Source organism: Nerophis lumbriciformis, linkage group LG16, assembly GCF_033978685.3.
Source record: "Nerophis lumbriciformis linkage group LG16, RoL_Nlum_v2.1, whole genome shotgun sequence".
NCBI classification, from domain to species: domain Eukaryota; kingdom Metazoa; phylum Chordata; class Actinopteri; order Syngnathiformes; family Syngnathidae; genus Nerophis; species Nerophis lumbriciformis.
The window spans coordinates 5,288,858-5,309,598 of NC_084563.2; the positions used below are offsets into that span (position 1 = coordinate 5,288,858).

The 20,741-nt window shown below is 41.3% G+C and overlaps 1 protein-coding gene across 10 annotated transcripts in view; it reads right to left on the reverse strand.

Moving 5' to 3' along the window:
• Positions 1–20,741, reverse strand: part of rapgef2b (Rap guanine nucleotide exchange factor 2b) — a 473,745-nt gene that overhangs the window by 147,450 nt on the left and 305,554 nt on the right. For 9 of the 10 annotated variants that reach the window (XR_009816924.1, XM_061976533.1, XM_061976532.1 and 6 more), the window contains one exon: positions 318–449. The exons of the other annotated variant lie outside the window; for it this stretch is intronic. Coding sequence is in view for 8 of the 9 variants with exons in the window: in XM_061976533.1 (XP_061832517.1) it covers positions 318–449 (132 nt within the window). In the remaining variant the exon portion in view is untranslated. The remainder of the gene's footprint in view (positions 1–317; positions 450–20,741) is intronic. 10 annotated transcript variants of the gene reach the window in all.

The window sequence follows — 20,741 nt, forward strand, 5'->3', positions numbered from 1 at the left end:
GTAAATATCTGACAGGATGTGGCGTCCCGTGCCTCACCTGGTAAATATCTGACAGGATGTGGCGTCACGTGCCTCACCTGGTAAATATCTGAGAGGCTGTGGCGTCCCGTGCCTCACCTGCTAAATATCTGAGAGGCTGTGGCCTCTCGTGCCTCACCTGGTAAATATCTGACAGGATGTGGCGTCACGTGCCTCACCTAGTAAATATCTGAGAGGCTGTGGCGTCCCGAGCCTCACCTGGTAAATATCTGAGAGGCTGTGGCGTCCCGTGCCTCACCTGGTAAATATCTGACAGGATGTGGCGTCACGTGCCTCACCTGGTAAATATCTGACAGGCTGCTGCTTCCGGAGTCGCTGGTGATACTACATCCTGAGTGGCTGGAGGAAACGTGGGTCACCTGTGGGTGCAAGCCGTCAGCCAGGTGAAGTCTGCTGAAGTCTGCGGGAAGCTGGACATACACACATAACACACACACACACACACACACACACACGGTCAGTACGGGGGGGCACACACCCATGGTGTGAATGGCGTTGGGCAATAGACAAAAGTTCAAGTAGTAGCACATACAACAAGGGGTGTGTCCAAGTTGCTACACCCATAGTAGGTGATCAAGTGTTGCCATGGCAACCTAATGTTTTTTTTTCATGACTTATTTTTAAACAGATCACTGCTAAAGGCTTACCGTATTTACCGGACTATAAGGCGCACCGGATTATAAGGCGCACTGCCGATGAGCGGGTCTAGTCAGGTCTATTTTCATATATAAGGCGCACCGGATTATAAGGCGCACTGCCGATGAGCGGGTCTAGTCAGGTCTATGTTCATATATAAGGCGCACCGGATTATAAGGCGCACTGCCGATGAACGGGTCTAGCCAGGTCTATTTTCATATATAAGGCGCACCGGATTATAAGGCGCACTGCCGATGAACGGGTCTAGCCAGGTCTATTTTCATATATAAGGCGCACCGGATTATAAGGCGCACTGCCGATGAGCGGGTCTAGTCAGGTCTATTTTCATATATAAAGCGCACCGGATTATAAGGCGCACTGCCGATGAGCGGGTCTAGTCAGGTCTATTTTCATATATAAGGCGCACCGGATTATAAGGCGCACTGCCGATGAGCGGGTCTAGTCAGGTCTATTTTCATATATAAGGCGCACCGGATTATAAGGCGCACTGCCGATGAGCGGGTCTAGTCAGGTCTATTTTCATATATAAGGCGCACCGGATTATAAGGCGCACTGCCGATGAGCGGGTCTAGTCAGGTCTATGTTCATATATAAGGTGCACCAGATTATAAGGCGCACTGCCGATGAGCGGGTCTAGTCAGGTCTATTTTCATATATAAGGCGCACCGGATTATAAGGCGCATCAAAGGAGTCATATTATGATATTTTTATAAATGTAAAACACTTTCTTGTGGTGTAAATAACATGTGATGGTGGTTATTTGCTCAAAATGTTGCAGAGATGATGTTTTACACATCATCTTCAACTCACTTTCTGTGGAAGAAGTGTCAGAAGATGGCGCTAACTGTTTTAATGACATTCAGATTTTACTCCAATCAATAACGGAGCAGCATCTCCTCATCCGGAAACAACAACCCCCGGAAATGTGTCTCGTGAAAAAACGTCCGACCGGAACCCTCTAATAACTAAAGTTCCTTGGGTGAATAATGTAAAGTCACTACACCGGTATGTTTTAGTGCTTTCATGGTGAGTTTACTGACAGATATAAGTAAGAACTTTACACTACTTTATATTAGAAATGGCAACAGCGGAGGATGAATGTCACATAACAAGAAGATAGGAGAAAAAGAAGAAGATTATCCACTACGGTGTCGGCACGGACTACAGAGGCGCGCAATTTTTCAGGATTTATGCAGATCCCAAATACAGGTCAGCAGGTACCAAAAGGCAAGAAAAGTTGCTTTTGCATAATATTGCGAAACAAAACACCAGATAATATGTCTTACCTTATACACACACCATAATAATACTCCTATGTGGAAGCACAGTACAATCCATCAAGTGGTGTGGCTTCATAGCTTACCAAAGTCCTACTAAAACATGTTGATACATTTTTGAGCGCCGTGTGTAATGTTCTATATTTTCAATGGAACATATAAAATGTTGGTGTTGTTTACTTGAGTCATATTGCAGTCGACACGTATCTCTTATGTGTGACTGCCATCATAGTGCAGTGTACACGTATCTCTTATGTGTGACTGCCATCATGTTGCAGTCTAAACGTATCTCTAATGTGTGACTGCCATCATATTGCAGTCTACACGTATCTCTTATGTGTGACTGCCATCATATTGCAGTCTACACATATCTCTTATGTGTGACTGCCATCATATTGCAGTCTACACGTGTCTCTTATGTGTGACTGCCATCATATTGCAGTCTACACGTATCTCTTATGTGTGACTGCCATCCTATTGCAGTCTACACGTATCTCTTATGTGTGACTGCCATCATAGTGCAGTCTACACGTATCTCTTATGTGTGACTGCCATCATATTGCAGTCTACACGTATCTCTTATGTGTGACTGCCATCATATTGCAGTCTACACGTATCTCCTATGTGTGACTGCCATCATATTGCAGTCTACACGTATCTCCTATGTGTGACTGCCATCATATTGCAGTCTACACGTGTCTCTTATGTGTGACTGCCATCATATTGCAGTCTACACGTATCTCTTATGTGTGACTGCCATCATATTGCAGTCGACACGTATCTCTTATGTGTGACTGCCATCATAGTGCAGTCTACACGTATCTCTTATGTGTGACTGCCATCATGTTGCAGTCTAAACGTATCTCTTATGTGTGACTGCCATCATATTGCAGTCTACACTTATCTCTTATGTGTGACTGCCATCATATTGCAGTCTACACGTATCTCTTATGTGTGACTGCCATCATATTGCAGTCTACACGTGTCTCTTATGTGTGACTGCCATCATATTGCAGTCTACACGTATCTCTTATGTGTGACTGCCATCATATTGCAGTCGACACGTATCTCTTATGTGTGACTGCCATCATAGTGCAGTCTACACGTATCTCTTATGTGTGACTGCCATCATGTTGCAGTCTACACATATCTCCTATGTGTGACTGCCATCATATTGCAGTCTACACGTATCTCTTATGTGTGACTGCCATCATATTGCAGTCTACACGTATCTCTTATGTGTGACTGCCATCATATTGCAGTCTACACGTATCTCTTATGTGTGACTGCCATCATGTTGCAGTCTACACGTATCTCTTATGTGTGACAGCCATCATGTTGCAGTCTACACGTATCTCTTATGTGTGGCTGCCATCATATTGCAGTCTACATGTATCTTTATGTGTGACTGCCATCCTATTGCAGTCTACACGTATCTCTTATGTGTGACTGCCATCATGTTGCAGTCTACACGTATCTCTTATGTGTGACTGCCATCATATTTCAGTCTACACGTATCTCTTATGTGTGACTGCCATCATATTGCAGTCTACACGTATCTCTTATGTGTGACTGCCATCATGTTGCAGTCTACACGTATCTCTTATGTGTGACTGCCATCATATTGCAGTCTACACGTATCTCTTATGTGTGACTGCCATCATATTGCAGTCTACACGTATCTCTTATGTGTGACTGCCATCATATTGCAGTCTACACGTATCTCTTATGTGTGACTGCCATCATGTTGCAGTCTACACGTATCTCTTATGTGTGACTGCCATCATATTGCAGTCTACACGTATCTCTTATGTGTGACTGCCATCATATTGCAGTCTACATGTATCTCTTATGTGTGACTGCCATCATATTGCAGTCTACACGTATCTCTTATGTGTGACTGCCATCATATTGCAGTCTACACGTATCTCTTATGTGTGACTGCCATCATGTTGCAGTCTAAACGTATCTCTTATGTGTGACTGCTATCATATTGCAGTCTACACGTATCTCTTATGTGTGACTGCCATCATGTTGCAGTCTACACGTATCTCTTATGTGTGACTGCCATCATGTTGCAGTCTAAACGTATCTCTTATGTGTGACTGCCATCATAGTGCAGTCTACACGTATCTCTTATGTGTGACTGCCATCATGTTGCAGTCTAAACGTATCTCTAATGTGTGACTGCCATCATATTGCAGTTTACACGTATCTCTTATGTGTGACTGCCATCATATTGTAATCCACACGTATCTCTTATGTGTGACTGCCATCATATTGCAGTTTACACGTATCTCTTATGTGTGACTGCCATCCTATTGCAGTCTACACGTATCTCTTATGTGTGACTGCCATCATATTGTAATCCACACGTATCTCTTATGTGTGACTGCCATCCTATTGCAGTCTACACGTATCTCTTATGTGTGACTGCCATCCTATTGCAGTCTACACGTATCTCTTATGTGTGACTGCCATCACCAAAAATGATTCCCGGGCGCGGCCACCGCTGCTGCCCACTGCTCCCCTCACCTCCCAGGGGGTGATCAAGGGTGATGGGTCAAATGCAGAGAATAATCTTGCCACACCTAGTGTGTGTGTGACAATCATTGGTACTTTAACTTTAACTTTATTGCAGTCTACACGTATCTCTTATGTGTGACTGCCATCACATTGCAGTCTACACATATCTCCTATGTGTGACTGCCATCCTATTGCAGTCTACACGTATCTCTTATGTGTGACTGCTATCCTATTGCAGTCTACATGTATCTCTTATGTGTGACTGCCATCCTATTGCAGTCTACACGTATCTCTTATGTGTGACTGCCATCATGTTGCAGTCTACACGTATCTCTTATGTGTGACTGCCATCATATTGCAGTCTACACGTATCTCTTATGTGTGACTGCCATCATATTGCAGTCTACACGTATCTCTTATGTGTGACTGCCATCCTATTGCAGTCTACACGTATCTCTTATGTGTGACTGCCATCCTATTGCAGTCTACACGCATCTCTTATGTGTGACTGTCATCATATTGCAGTCTACACGTATCTCTTATGTGTGACTGCCATCATATTGCAGTCTACACGTATCTCTTATGTGTGACTGCCATCATGTTGCAGTCTACACGTATCTCTTATGTGTGACTGCCATCCTATTGCAGTCTACACGTATCTCTTATGTGTGACTGCCATCATATTGCAGTCTACACGTATCTCCTATATGTGACTGCCATCATATTGCAGTCTACACGTATCTCTTATGTGTGACTGCCATCCTATTGCAGTCTACACGTATCTCTTATGTGTGACTGCCATCCTATTGCAGTCTACACGTATCTCTTATGTGTGACTGCCATCCTATTGCAGTCTACACGTATCTCTTATGTGTGACTGCCATCATATTGCAGTCTACACGTATCTCTTATGTGTGACTGCCATCATATTGCAGTCTACACGTATCTCTTATGTGTGACTGCCATCATATTGTAATCCACACGTATCTCTTATGTGTGACTGCCATCATATTGCAGTCTACACGTATCTCTTATGTATCACTGCCATCCTATTGCAGTCTACACGTATCTCTTATGTGTGACTGCCATCATATTGCAGTCTACACGTGTCTCTTATGTGTGACTGCCATCATATTGCAGTCTACACGTGTCTCTTATGTGTGACTGCCATCATAGTGCAGTCTACACGTATCTCTTATGTGTGACTGCCATCATATTGCAGTCTACACGTATCTCTTATGTGTGACTGCCATCATATTGCAGTCTACACGTATCTCTTATGTGTGACTGCCATCATATTGCAGTCTACACGTATCTCTTATGTGTGACTGCCATCAGATTGCAGTCTACAACCCCACCAACCCTAAATGCATGCAAATATACAACATTGCTAACTACACAGAAAGTTCTTTTACAAAATCCACACGCTCAGCATAGACAGGGGGAACGTTGCTACCTCTCATTGGGAGCGCTGCAAACTGCCAACACCAGTTTGGACATTTCAAACAGATCAGAAATACTCCATTTAAAGAAGAAGAAGTGGTAAGTTTGAAAGTAATCAAGACAGTCAAATGTAATCAAACAGGCTAAAGTGCTTCACCAGGTCTGCACGCATGAATATTTCACAAGCCGATGTTTTATTTATCCCACTTATAGATGATACCCAGCAGGGAAGCCGCTCCACATCTGGCCATGGCAGACCATCAATATTACATCTGTGAGTCCCTCCCTCCCCCCTCCCCAGTTAAAGTGGGTCGCCCCGATTACATCGGAGCGATTTCTAAACCTCTCCAGACTAACTATTCATACGCTTGTATCGTGTTGAACATCCAGCTGTGAAGACACATTTATGTATTCACAGTTGGGAGATTTTCGCTCCCGGAAACTCAATTACAGAATAAATCCCAGAGAGACGCCAAGTTTGAAAATTAGCCCTAAAAAGTTTTGAGACTGAAGTTGAACAACATTAAATGGGTTAAGGATTGACTGGGGGTGGAATTATAGCTTCACATTCACCGTCACACTTCAATTCTAACACTCCATCAAGTGCGGGGGGGGGAAATAGAAAAAGATGGGGGAAGAAACATATATTGTTGTTTGAATATGTTTCCTGGAGGAGGACGAACATGACACTTGTTAGAAATGACACTTTTTATATGAAACATGCTGCCCTGATGAGAGGATTTGGCCAGTGCTGTTTTGTCCTACTAATTTTGGCGGTCCTTGAACTCACCGTAGCTTGTTTACATGCGCGACTTTCTCTGACGCTGCCACAGAAAGACATGTTTTATGCCATTCTTTCTTTGTCTCATTTTGTCCACCAAACGTTTAATGCTGTGCGTGAATGCACAAAGGTGAGCTTTCTGCATGTTATTGACTTGTGTGGAGAGCTTATCATGCATATTTGGTCAGTGCATGACTGGACTCTTACTATTATGTTAGATCCACTATGGACTGGACTCACACTATTATGTTAGATCCACTATGGACTGGACTCTCACAATATTATGTTAGATCCACTATGGACTGGACTCTCACACTATTATGTTAGATCCACTATGGACTGGACTCTCACAATATTATGTTAGATCCACTATGGACTGGACTCTCACACTATTATGTTAGATCCACTATGGACTGGACTCTCACTATTATGTTAGATCCACTATGGACTGGACTCTCACACTATTATTTTAGATCCACTATGGACTGGACTCTCACACTATTATGTTAGATCCACTATGGACTGGACTCTCACTATTATGTTAGATCCACTATGGACTGGACTCTCACACTATTATGTTAGATCCACTATGGACTGGACTCTCACTATTATGTTGGATCTACTATGGACTGGACTCTCACACTATTATGTTAGATCCACTATGGACTGGACTCTCACACTATTATGTTAGATCCACTATGGACTGGACGCTCACACTATTATGTTAGATCCACTATGGACTGGACTCTCACACTATTATGTTAGATCCACTATGGACTGGACTCTCACTATTATGTTAGATCCACTATGGACTGGACTCTCACTATTATGTTAGATCCACTATGGACTGGACTCTCACTATTATGTTAGATCCACTATGGACTAGACTCTCACAATATTATGTTAGATCCACTATGGACTGGACTCTCACTATTATGTTAGATCCACTATGGACTGGACTCTCACACTATTATGTTAGATCCACTATGGACTGGACTCTCACACTATTATGTTAGATCCACTATGGACTGGACTCTCACACTATTATGTTAGATCCACTATGGACTGGACTCTCACATTATTATGTTAGATCCACTATTGACTGGACTCTCACACTATTATGTTAGATCCACTATAGACTGGACTCTCACAATATTATGTTAGATCCACTATGGACTGGACTCTCACACTATCATGTTAGATCCACTATGGACTGGACTCTCACTATTATGTTAGATCCACTATGGACTGGACTCTCACTATTATGTTGGATCCACTATGGACTGGACTCTCACACTATTATGTTAGATCCACTATGGACTGGACTCTCACACTATTATGTTGGATCCACTATGGACTGGACTCACACTATTATGTTAGATCCACTATGGACTGGACTCTCACAATATTATGTTAGATCCACTATGGACTGGACTCTCACACTATTATGTTAGATCCACTATGGACTGGACTCTCACACTATTATGTTAGATCCACTATGGACTGGACTCTCACACTATTATGTTAGATCCACTATGGACTGGACTCTCACACTATTATGTTAGATCCACTATGGACTGGACTCTCACACTATTATGTTAGATCCACAATGGACTGGACTCTCACACTATTATGTTGGATCCACTATGGACTGGACTCACACTATTATGTTAGATCCACTATGGACTGGACTCTCACACTATTATGTTAGATCCACTATGGACTGGACTCTCACTATTATGTTAGATCCACTATGGACTGGACTCTCACTATTATGTTAGATCCACTATGGACTGGACTCTCACTATTATGTTAGATCCACTATGGACTGGACTCTCACTATTATGTTAGATCCACTATGGACTGGACTCTCACACTATTATGTTAGATCGACTATGGACTGGACTCTCACACTATTATGTTAGATCCACTATGGACTGGACTCTCACACTATTATGTTGGATCCACTATGGACTGGACTCTCACAATATTATGTTAGATCCACTATGGACTGGACTCTCACACTATTATGTTAGATCCACTATGGACTGGACTCTCACACTATTATGTTAGATCCACTATAGACTGGACTCTCACAATATTATGTTAGATCCACTATGGACTGGACTCTCACACTATTATGTTAGATCCACTATGGACTGGACTCTCACTATTATGTTAGATCCACTATGGACTGGACTCTCACTATTATGTTAGATCCACTATGGACTGGACTCTCACTATTATGTTAGATCCACTATGGACTAGACTCTCACAATATTATGTTAGATCCACTATGGACTGGACTCTCACACTATTATGTTAGATCCACTATGGACTGGACTCTCACTATTATGTTAGATCCACTATGGACTGGACTCTCACACTATTATGTTAGATCCACTATGGACTGGACTCTCACTATTATGTTGGATCCACTATGGACTGGACTCTCACACTATTATGTTAGATCCACTATGGACTGGACTCTCACTATTATGTTAGATCCACTATGGACTGGACTCTCACACTATTATGTTAGATCCACTATGGACTGGACTCTCACTATTATGTTGGATCCACTATAGACTGGACTCTCACACTATTATGTTAGATCCACTATGGACTGGACTCTCACACTATTATGTTAGATCCACTATGGACTGGACTCTCACACTATTATGTTAGATCCACTATGGACTGGACTCTCACACTATTATGTTAGATCCACTATGGACTGGACTCTCACAATATTATGTTAGATCCACTATGGACTGGACTCTCACAATATTATGTTAGATCCACTATGGACTGGACTCTCACACTATTATGTTAGATCCACTATGGACTGGACTCTCACACTATTATGTTAGATCCACTATGGACTGGACTCTCACACTATTATGTTAGATCCACTATGGACTGGACTCTCACACTATTATGTTAGATCCACTATGGACTGGACTCACACTATTATGTTGGATCCATTATGGACTGGACTCTCACTATTATGTTAGATCCACTATGGACTGGACTCTCACACTATTATGTTAGATCCACTATGGACTGGACTCTCACTATTATGTTGGATCCACTATAGACTGGACTCTCACACTATTATGTTAGATCCACTATGGACTGGACTCTCACACTATTATGTTAGATCCACTATGGACTGGACTCTCACACTATTATGTTAGATCCACTATGGACTGGACTCTCACACTATTATGTTAGATCCACTATGGACTGGACTCTCACAATATTATGTTAGATCCACTATGGACTGGACTCTCACAATATTATGTTAGATCCACTATGGACTGGACTCTCACACTATTATGTTAGATCCACTATGGACTGGACTCTCACACTATTATGTTAGATCCACTATGGACTGGACTCTCACACTATTATGTTAGATCCACTATGGACTGGACTCTCACACTATTATGTTAGATCCACTATGGACTGGACTCACACTATTATGTTGGATCCATTATGGACTGGACTCTCACAATATTATGTCAGACCCACTCGACATCCATTGCATTCGGTCTCCCCTAGAGGGGGGGGTTACCCACATATGCGGTCCTCTCCAAGGTTTCTCATAGTCATTCACATCGACGTCCCACTGGGGTGAGTTTTTCCTTGCCCTTATGTGGGCTCTGTACCGAGGATGTCGTTGTGGCTTGTGCAGCCCTTTGAGACACTTGTGATTTAGGGCTATATAAATAAACATTGATTGATTGATTGATGACTGCAAGCTAATTCAAGAATCAAGATGATTTATTGTCAATTCTTAACAATGCCCAAGACACATAAGAACTGAAAAGTACATTTTGGGCACAGTCCCACTAAGAGCAGACATACGTTACAGGGAGACAAGACGAGACTGCCGACGACGCTCCTTAAAAAAAGGTGGGGAAAAAGGTGATATTGGGAAAGGGGGGAGGGAGTAAAAAAATATCAGTCAAAGGCTGGACCCACAGGAGGGGGTCCAGACTGAGTCCAAGGGAAAAAACCTCATTTGCAACGCACATATAAACACTTTTGGTCCATACCTGTGTTACTTTCACTGGTCCTATCCTCGACAATGTCGGACCAAAAAAAGAACACAAGTCAGGAAGTTAATTTGCAAGTAAACGAGTCTGATTAAAGTTGCTCATCTGCCTTGCCGTTTATTTCAAGAGTTGTGGAAATGGAAGCGAATTTGTTGAGCCACCGGGGCCAAATCTGAGGATAATCACAAGATTTGACTGAATGACTTCTAAATATTCATCAGATGGAGCTGAAGCAATAATAATGTGCTTAGCAGGAGTTGGCTTTGGAACTCGGGGACGTTTAGAGAGATAGCGAGAGTGCGGTGGATTGGAGGTGGGATGTGATTGCCATCGTGTTTAATTATCCGGCTGGCTGCTCCGCAACCAAATTGCTCGATCAGAGGGGCCGGTCATTCGCCGGCCCCGTCCTTGGGCTACTCTGTTCCTTGTATGGTCGACTTCACTCGGACTGCCTCCAGAGGACCGCAACGTTATTATTCCCGACCTGACGCGTTTGTGTGTCCTGACTAAACCCGTAAATGTAAGAAAATGCATATTTTACGAAAAACATTTTTTTGCTAAAATGTCGTAAGGGGGGTCTCTTACAAAAAATTCAAAAAAACGGACTTGCTTCAGCAGCACAATTCTGGTGCTGTAGTTGTAGGGGATGTCTCAAAACGTCATCAGGAGTCCCGATGAAACCCGAAAATGGAAGAAAGTGCATATTTTACGGAAAAAATTTTTTTTGCTAAAATGTCGTAAAAAAAATTCAAAAAAACGGACTTGCTTCAGCAGCACAATTCTGGTGCTGTAGTTGTAGGGGATGTCTCAAAACGTCATCAGGAGTCCCGACAAAATCCGTAAATGTAAGAAAATGTAAGAAAATGCATATTTTACGAAAAAAAGTTTTTGCTAAAATGTCGTAAGGGGGGACCCTTACAAAAAATTCAAAAAAACGGACTTGCTTCAGCAGCACAATGCTGCTGCTGTAGTTGTAGGAGATGTCTCAAAACATCATCAGGAGTCCCGACAAAACCCGAAATTGGAAGAAAATGCATATTTTACAAAAAATTTTTTTTTTGCTAAAATGTCGTAAAAAAAATTCAAAAAAACGGACTTGCTTCAGCAGCACAATTCTGGTGCTGTAGTTGTAGGAGATGTCTCAAAACGTCACCAGGAGTCCCGACAAAACCCGAAAAATGAATAAAATGCATATTTTACGAAAACATTTTTTTGCTAAAATGTCGTAAGGGGGACCCTTACAAAAAATTTAAAAAAAAACGGACTTGCTTCAGCAGCACAATGCTGGTGCTGTAGTTGTAGGAGATGTCTCAAAACGTCATCAGGAGTCCCAACAAAACCCGAAAATGGAAGAAAATAATTTTTGGGGGGGAACTTTTTTTCGCTAAAAAATTTTCAAAAAAACGGACTTGCTTCAGCAGCACAATTCTGGTGCTGTAGTTGTAGGAGATGTCTCAAAACGTCACCAGGAGTCCCGATAAAACCCGAAAATGGAAGAAAATGCATATTTTACGACAAAAAATAAAAAATTGCAAAAATGTCGCAAAAAAATTCAAAAAAACCGACTGGCTTCAGCAGCACAATTCTGGTGCTGTAGTTGAAGGAGATGTCTCAAAACGTCATCAGGAGTCCCGATAAAACCCGAAATTGGAAGAAAATGCATATTTTACGGAAACATTTTTTGGGGATAAAATGTCGTAAAAAAATTCAAAAAAACGGACTTGCTTCAGCAGCACAATTCTGGTGCTGTAGTTGTAGGAGATGTCTCAAAACGTCATCAGGAGTCCCCCAAAAACCCGTAAATGTAAGAAAATGTAAGATAATGCATATTTTACGAAAAAATGTTTTTGCTAAAATTTCGTAAGGGCCTTACAAAAACTTCAAAAAAACGGACTTGCGACAGCAGCACAATTCTGGTGCTGTAGTTGTAGGAGATGTCTCAAAACGTCATCAGGAGTCCCGATAAAACCCAAAATTGGAAGAAAATGCATATTTTACGAAATAATTTTTTTTGGCTAAAATGTCGTAAAAAAATTCACAGAAACGGACTTGCTACAGCAGCACAATTCTGGTGCTGTAGTTGTAGGAGATGTCTCAAAACGTCATCAGGAGTCCCCACAAAACCCGTAAATGTAAGAAAATGCATATTTTACGAAAAAATGTTTTTGCTAAAATGTCGTAAGGGGGGACCCTTACAAAAAATTCAAAAAAACGGACTTGCTTCAGCAGCACAATTCTGGTGCTGTAGTTGTAGGGGATGTCTCAAAACGTCATCAGGAGTCCCCACAAAACCCGTAAATGTAAGAAAATGCATATTTTACGAAAAAATGTTTTTGCTAAAATGTCGTAAGGGGGACCCTTACAAAAAATTCAAAAAAACGGACTTGCTTCAGCAGCACAATTCTGGTGCTGTAGTTGTAGGAGATGTCTCAAAACGTCAGCAGGAGTCCCGATAAAATCCGTAAATGTAAGAAAATGTAAGAAAATGCATATTTTACAAAAAAAAATTTTTGCTTAAATGTCGTAAGGGGGGACCCTTACAAAAAATTCAAAAAAACGGACTTGCTTCAGCAGCACAATTCTGGTGCTGTATTTGTAGGAGATGTCTCAAAACGTCACAAGGAGTCCCGATAAAACCCGAAAATGGAAGAAAATGCATATTTTACGGAAAAAAAAAAAAAAATTTGCAAAAATGTCGTAAAAAAATTCAAAAAACGGACTGGCTTCAGCAGCACAATTCTGGTGCTGTAGTTGTAGGAGATGTCTCAAAACGTCATCAGGAGTCCCGATAAAACCCGAAATTGGAAGAAAATGCATATTTTACAGAAATTTTTTTTTGTTGATAAAATGTCGTAAAAAAATTCAAAAAAACGGACTTGCTTCAGCAGCACAATTCTGGTGCTGTAGTTGTAGGAGATGTCTCAAAACGTCAGCAGGAGTCCCGACAAAATCCGTAAATGTAAGAAAATGCATATTTTACAAAAAAAAATTTTTTCTTAAATGTCGTAAGGGGGGACCCTTACAAAAAATTCAAAAAAACGGACTTGCTTCAGCAGCACAATTCTGGTGCTGTAGTTGTAGGAGATGTCTCAAAACGTCATCAGGAGTCCCCACAAAACCCGTAAATGTAAGAAAATGCATATTTTACGAAAAAAATTTTTTGCTAAAATGTCGTAAGGGGGGACCCTTACAAAAAATTCAAAAAAACGGACTTGCTTCAGCAGCACAATTCTGGTGCTGTATTTGTAGGAGATGTCTCAAAACGTCACAAGGAGTCCCGATAAAACCCGAAAATGGAAGAAAATACATATTTTACGGAAAAAAAAAAAAAAAATTGCAAAAATATCGTAAAAAAATTCAAAAAACGGACTGGCTTCAGCAGCACAATTCTGGTGCTGTAGTTGTAGGAGATGTCTCAAAACGTCATCAGGAGTCCCGATAAAACCCGAAATTGGAAGAAAATGCATATTTTACGAAAAAAATTTTTTTTGCTAAAATGTCGTAAAATTTTTTTTTAAAAACGGACTTGCTTCAGCAGCACAATTCTGGTGCTGTAGTTGTAGGAGATGTCTCAAAACGTCATCAGGAGTCCCCACAAAACCCGTAAATGTAAGAAAATGCATATTTTACGAAAAAATGTTTTTGCTAAAATGTCGTAAGGGGGGACCCTTACAAAAAATTCAAAAAAACGGACTTGCTTCAGCAGCACAATTCTGGTGCTGTAGTTGTAGGAGATGTCTCAAAACGTCAGCAGGAGTCCCGATAAAATCCGTAAATGTAAGAAAATGTAAGAAAATGCATATTTTACAAAAAAAAATTTTTGCTTAAATGTCGTAAGTTGTTCAACAGTCTCCCTTCTCATATTTTAGCCTTCACACATTTTCAATGGGAGACAGGTCGGGACTGCAGGCGGGCCAGGAAAGTACCCGCACTCTTTTACTATGAAGCCACGTTGATGAAACACGTGGCTTGGCATCGTCTTGCTGAAATAAGCAGGGGCGTCCATGACAACGTTGCTCGGATGGCAGCATATGTTGCTCCAAAAGCTGTATGTACCTTTCAGCATTAATGGTGCCTTCACAGATGTGTAAGTTACCCATGTCTTGGGCACTAATACACCCCCATACCATCACAGAACTTTGCGCCGAGAACAATCCGGATGGTTCTTTTCCTCTTTGGTCAGTTTCCAAAAACAATTTGACTTACAGAACACTTTGCATCAGATTACAAGAAAAGAACTAAAGAGGACTAACAATATCTCTCATATGACAAATGTTACTTTTGCTACTGTTCATACAACCGGAACCAACCAAGCTGAGCAATGTGGCACTCTAGTGATTCTCACTGTGGCTAATCAATGAACTATCGACGTCGGTGCAAACATGCAAAACAAATGTGCTACATTCTATGGAAACAAGCAGAAGAGGAAGTGGAACCTAAATGAGTTCGCTTACATGTCCAACAAGTCGACGAGACTAGTCATGTGGAGAACGTCAATAAGGGCCTCAGACCAGTTGTCGGAGTGGTCCACCAACCAATAATAAAGTTGCCGCAATCACAGAGAAAGCCCCACCCCGCATCCACACAAGGCCCTCCCACAGGAAATGAGGATAAAGGGAGAGGATAATAAAATGCTTAATCCTTTCTCTCCACTCATTTAGGTCATCTGTCTGTGGGTCAATAAGGGAGCATTGACCTCCTCATCGCCATGGCAACCACACCCGCGTGTTCAGCTTGCCGTGTGGCCACGTTAACCTCCATCCATCCGTTCAGTTAGGATGATGAACTATGAACAACAGCAGTTGTAACCGTCCTCGCTTACGAAGGCACTCGCTCCTCGGCTACGACGACATGTACGATCAGCTGTCACGCGCGGGGGGGGGGGGGGGGATTAAACAACGCTCTAATGCCAGCGCCATAGCGCTCGCTTCGGCCTCCGTGTGAGCAGATGTGGCGCTCCCTAAATGACACTGCAGACCTAATGACCTAGATTGTGGGGCTGGAAGAAGTCCATCCATTGAGCTGCCTTCTATACCGCATCAGACATTACCGCCCTTTAGCGCCGCCCTAGTGGCTCCCTGGACCTCTTTCAGAGATGTGTGAAAATGGGAAAATATATTATATAATAATATATATAAGATAATATTATAATAATATAATTTCTGTAGACATCCATCCATCCATCCATCCATCTTCTTCCGCTTATCCGAGGTCGGGTCGCGGGGGCAGCAGCCTAAGCAGGGAAGCCCAGACTTCCCTCTCCTCAGCCACTTCGTCCAGCTCCTCCCGGGGGATCCCGAGGCGTTCCCAGGCCAGCCGGGAGACATAGTCTTCCCAACGCGTCCTGGGTCTTCCTCGTGGCCTCCTACCGGTCGGACATGCCCTAAACACCTCCTTAGGGAGGCGCTCGGGTGGCATCCTGACCAGATGCCCGAACCACCTCATCTGGCTCCTCTCGATGTGGAGGAGCAGCGGCTTTACTTTGAGCTCCCCCCCGGATGACAGAGCTTCTCACCCTATCTCTAAGGGAGAGCCCCGCCACCCGGCGGAGGAAACTCATTTCGGCCGCTTGTACCCGTGATCTTGTCCTTTCGGTCATAACCCAAAGCTCATGACCATAGGTGAGGATGGGAACGTAGATCGACCGGTAAATTGAGAGCTTTGCCTTCCGGCTCAGCTCCTTCTTCACCACAACGGATCGATACAGCGTCCGCATTACTGAAGACGCCGCACCGATCTCACCATCCACTCTTCCCTCACTCGTGAACAAGACTCCGAGGTACTTGAACTCCTCCACTTGGGGCAAGATCTCCTCCCCAACCCGGAGATGGCACTCCACCCTTTTCCGGGCGAGAACCATGGACTCGGACTTGGAGGTGCTGATTCTCATCCCAGTCGCTTCACACTCGGCTGCCGAACCGATCCAGTGAGAGCTGAAGATCCTGGCCAGATGAAGCCATCAGGACCAAATCATCTGCAAAAAGCAGATACCTAATCCTGCAGCCACCAAACCGGATCCCCTCAACGCCTTGACTGCGCCTAGAAATTCTGTCCATAAAAGTTATGAACAGAATGGGTGACAAAGGGCAGCCTTGGCGGAGTCCAACCCTCACCGGAAATGTGTCCGACTTACTGCCGGCAATGCGAACCAAGCTCTGACACTGATCATACAGGGAGCGGACCGCCACAATCAGACAGTCCGAAACCCCATACTCTCTGAGCACTCCCCACAGGACTTCCCGAGGGACACGGTCGAATGCCTTCTCCAAGTCCACAAAGCACATGTAGACTGGTTGGGCAAACTCCCATGCACCCTCAAGGACCCTGCCGAGAGTATAGAGCTGGTCCACAGTTCCACGACCAGGACGAAAACCACACTGTTCCTCCTGAATCCGAGGTTCGACTATCCGGCGTAGCCTCCTCTCCAGTACACCTGAATAGACCTTACCGGGAAGGCTGAGGAGTGTGATCCCACGATAGTTAGAACACACCCTCCGGTTCCCCTTTTTAAAGAGAGGAACCACCACCCCGGTCTGCCAATCCAGAGGTACTGCCCCCGATGTCCACGCGATGCTGCAGAGTCTTGTCAACCAAGACAGCCCTACAGCATCCAGAGCCTTAAGGAACTCCGGGCGGATCTCATCCACCCCCGGGGCCTTGCCACCGAGGAGCTTTTTAACTACCTCAGCAACCTCGAGCCCACCACAGACTCCCCAGGCACTGCTTCCTCATAGGAAGACGTGTTGGTGGGATTGAGGAGGTCTTCGAAGTATTCCCTCCACCGATCCACAACTTCCGCAGTCGAGGTCAGCAGAACACCATCCGCACCATACACGGTGTTGGTAGTGCACTGCTTCCCCTTCCTGAGGCGGCGGATGGTGGTCCAGAATCGCTTCGAAGCCGTCCGGAAGTCGTTTTCCATGGCTTCCATGGCATGCCATGGAATTTCTGTAGACAGTTTATGTTAAATATGCTTCACTGATGAGAGGATTTGGCCAGCGCCGTTTTGTCCTACTAATTTCAGCGAACCTTGAACTCATCGTAGTTTGTGAAAATGTACAACTTTCTCTGACGCTGCCACAGAAAGACATGTTTTATGCCACTCCTTCTTTGTCTCATTTTGTCCACCAAACGCTTTATGCTGTGCGTAAATGCACAATAGTGAGCTTTTTGCATGGTACTGACTTGTGTGGAGAGCTAACCAGGCATATTTGGTCACTGCATGACTGCAAGCTAATCAATGCTAACATGCTATTTAGGCTAGCATCATTAGGTCTCACTTGTAAGTATATTTGAGCTCATTTAATGATGTCCTTTACTTATCTACTCTGTGTATTTAATTTATATTTGCATGTCTCATGACACATTATCTGTATGTACTATCGGCTGCATTACTGATAGTTGTTCCAGACAACAGCAAATGTTAACCATCTATAACTTTGGCCATTCTGAGCCAGTAACTTCCAGAAGTTATCTCACCCTGTTAGAATCCTCCATTTTACTAATGATTTCCAATGTTGCAAAAATTTGTAGACTCAAAATTTAAACACAACATTTCTGTCAACGAAGATTTGCGTCATCCTTCGATAGTAGGCTAATATAACTAATATAGACACTTACATCATGTGTTGTCTTCATTATAACACTTATAAAGTCATTTTGATAGTAGGCTAATATAGCTATAATAGACACTTACATCATGTGTTGACTTCATTATAACACTTATATAAGACTTTTAAAGTCATTTTGATAGTAGGCTAATATAGACACTTACATCATGTGTTGTCTTCATTATAACACTTATATAAGACTTTTAAAGTCATTTTGATAGTAGGCTAATATAACTAATATAGACACTTACATCATGTGTTGTCTTCATTATAACACTTATAAAGTCATTTTGATAGTAGGCTAATATAGCTATAATAGACACTTACATCATGTGTTGTCTTCATTATAACACTCATATAAGACTTTTAAAGTCATTTTGATAGTAGGCTAATATAGACACTTACATCATGTGTTGTCTTCATTATAACACTTATATAAGACTTTTAAAGTCATTTTGATAGTAGGCTAATATAACTAATATAGACACTTACATCATGTGTTGTCTTCATTATAACACTTATAAAGTCATTTTGATAGTAGGCTAATACAACTAACATAGACACTTACATTATGTGTTGACTTCATTATAACACTTATATAAGACTTATAAAGTCATTTTGATAGTAGGCTAATATAACTAATATAGACACTTACATCATGTGTTGTCTTCATTATAACACTTATATAAGACTTTTAATGTCATTTTGATAGTAGGCTAATATAGCTAATATAGACACTTACATCATGTGTTGTCTTCATTATAACACTTATATAAGACTTTTAAAGTCATTTTGATAGTAGGCTAATATAACTAATATAGACACTTACATCATGTGTTGTCTTCATTATAACACTTATAAAGTCATTTTGATAGTAGGCTAATACAACTAATATAGACACTTACATCATGTGTTGACTTCATTATAACACTTATATAAGACTTATAAAGTCATTTTGATAGTAGGCTAATATAACTAATATAGACACTTGCATCATGTGTTGTCTTCATTATAACACTTATATAAGACTTTTAAAGTCATTTTGATAGTAGGCTAATATAACTAATATAGACACTTGCATCATGTGTTGTCTTCATTATAACACTTATATAAGACTTTTAATGTCATTTTGATAGTAGGCTAATATAACTAATATAGACACTTGCATCATGTGTTGCCTTCATTATAACACTTATATAAGACTTTTAATGTCATTTTGATAGTAGGCTAATATAGACACTTACATCATGTGTTGTCTTCATTATAACACTTATATAAGACTTTTAAAGTCATTTTGATAGTAGGCTAATATAACTAATATAGACACTTACATCATGTGTTGACTTCATTATAACACTCATATAAGACTTTTAAAGTCATTTTGATAGTAGGCTAATATAACTAATATAGACACTTGCATCATGTGTTGTCTTCATTATAACACTCATATAAGACTTTTAAAGTCATTTTGATAGTAGGCTAATATAGACACTTACATCATGTGTTGACTTCATTATAACACTTTTATAAGACTTTTAAAGTCATTTTGATAGTAGGCTAATATAACTAATATAGACACTTACATCATGTGTTGTCTTCATTATAACACTTATAAAGTCATTTTGATAGTAGGCTAATATAGCTATAATAGACACTTACATCATGTGTTGTCTTCATTATAACACTTATACAAGACTTTTAATGTCATTTTGATAGTAGGCTAATATAGCTAATATAGACACTTACATCATGTGTTGTCTTCATTATAACACTTATATAAGACTTTTAAAGTAATTTTGATAGTAGGCTAATATAACTAATATAGACACTTACATCATGTGTTGTCTTCATTATAACACTTATATAAGACTTTTAAAGCCATTTTGATAGTAGGCTAATATAACTAATATAGACACTTACATCATGTGTTGTCTTCATTATAACACTTATATAAGACTTATAAAGTCATTTTGATAGTAGGCTAATATAACTAATATAGACACTTACATCATGTGTTGTCTTCATTATAACACTTATATAAGACTTTTAAAGCCATTTTGATAGTAGGCTAATATAACTAATATAGACACTTACATCATGTGTTGTCTTCATTATAACACTTATATAAGACTTTTAATGTCATTTTGATAGTAGGCTAATATAACTAATATAGACACTTACATCATGTGTTGTCTTCATTATAACACTTATATAAGACTTTTAAAGTCATTTTGATAGTAGGCTAATATAGACACTTACATCATGTGTTGACTTCATTATAACACTTATATAAGACTTTTAAAGTCATTTTGATAGTAGGCTAATATAACTAATATAGACACTT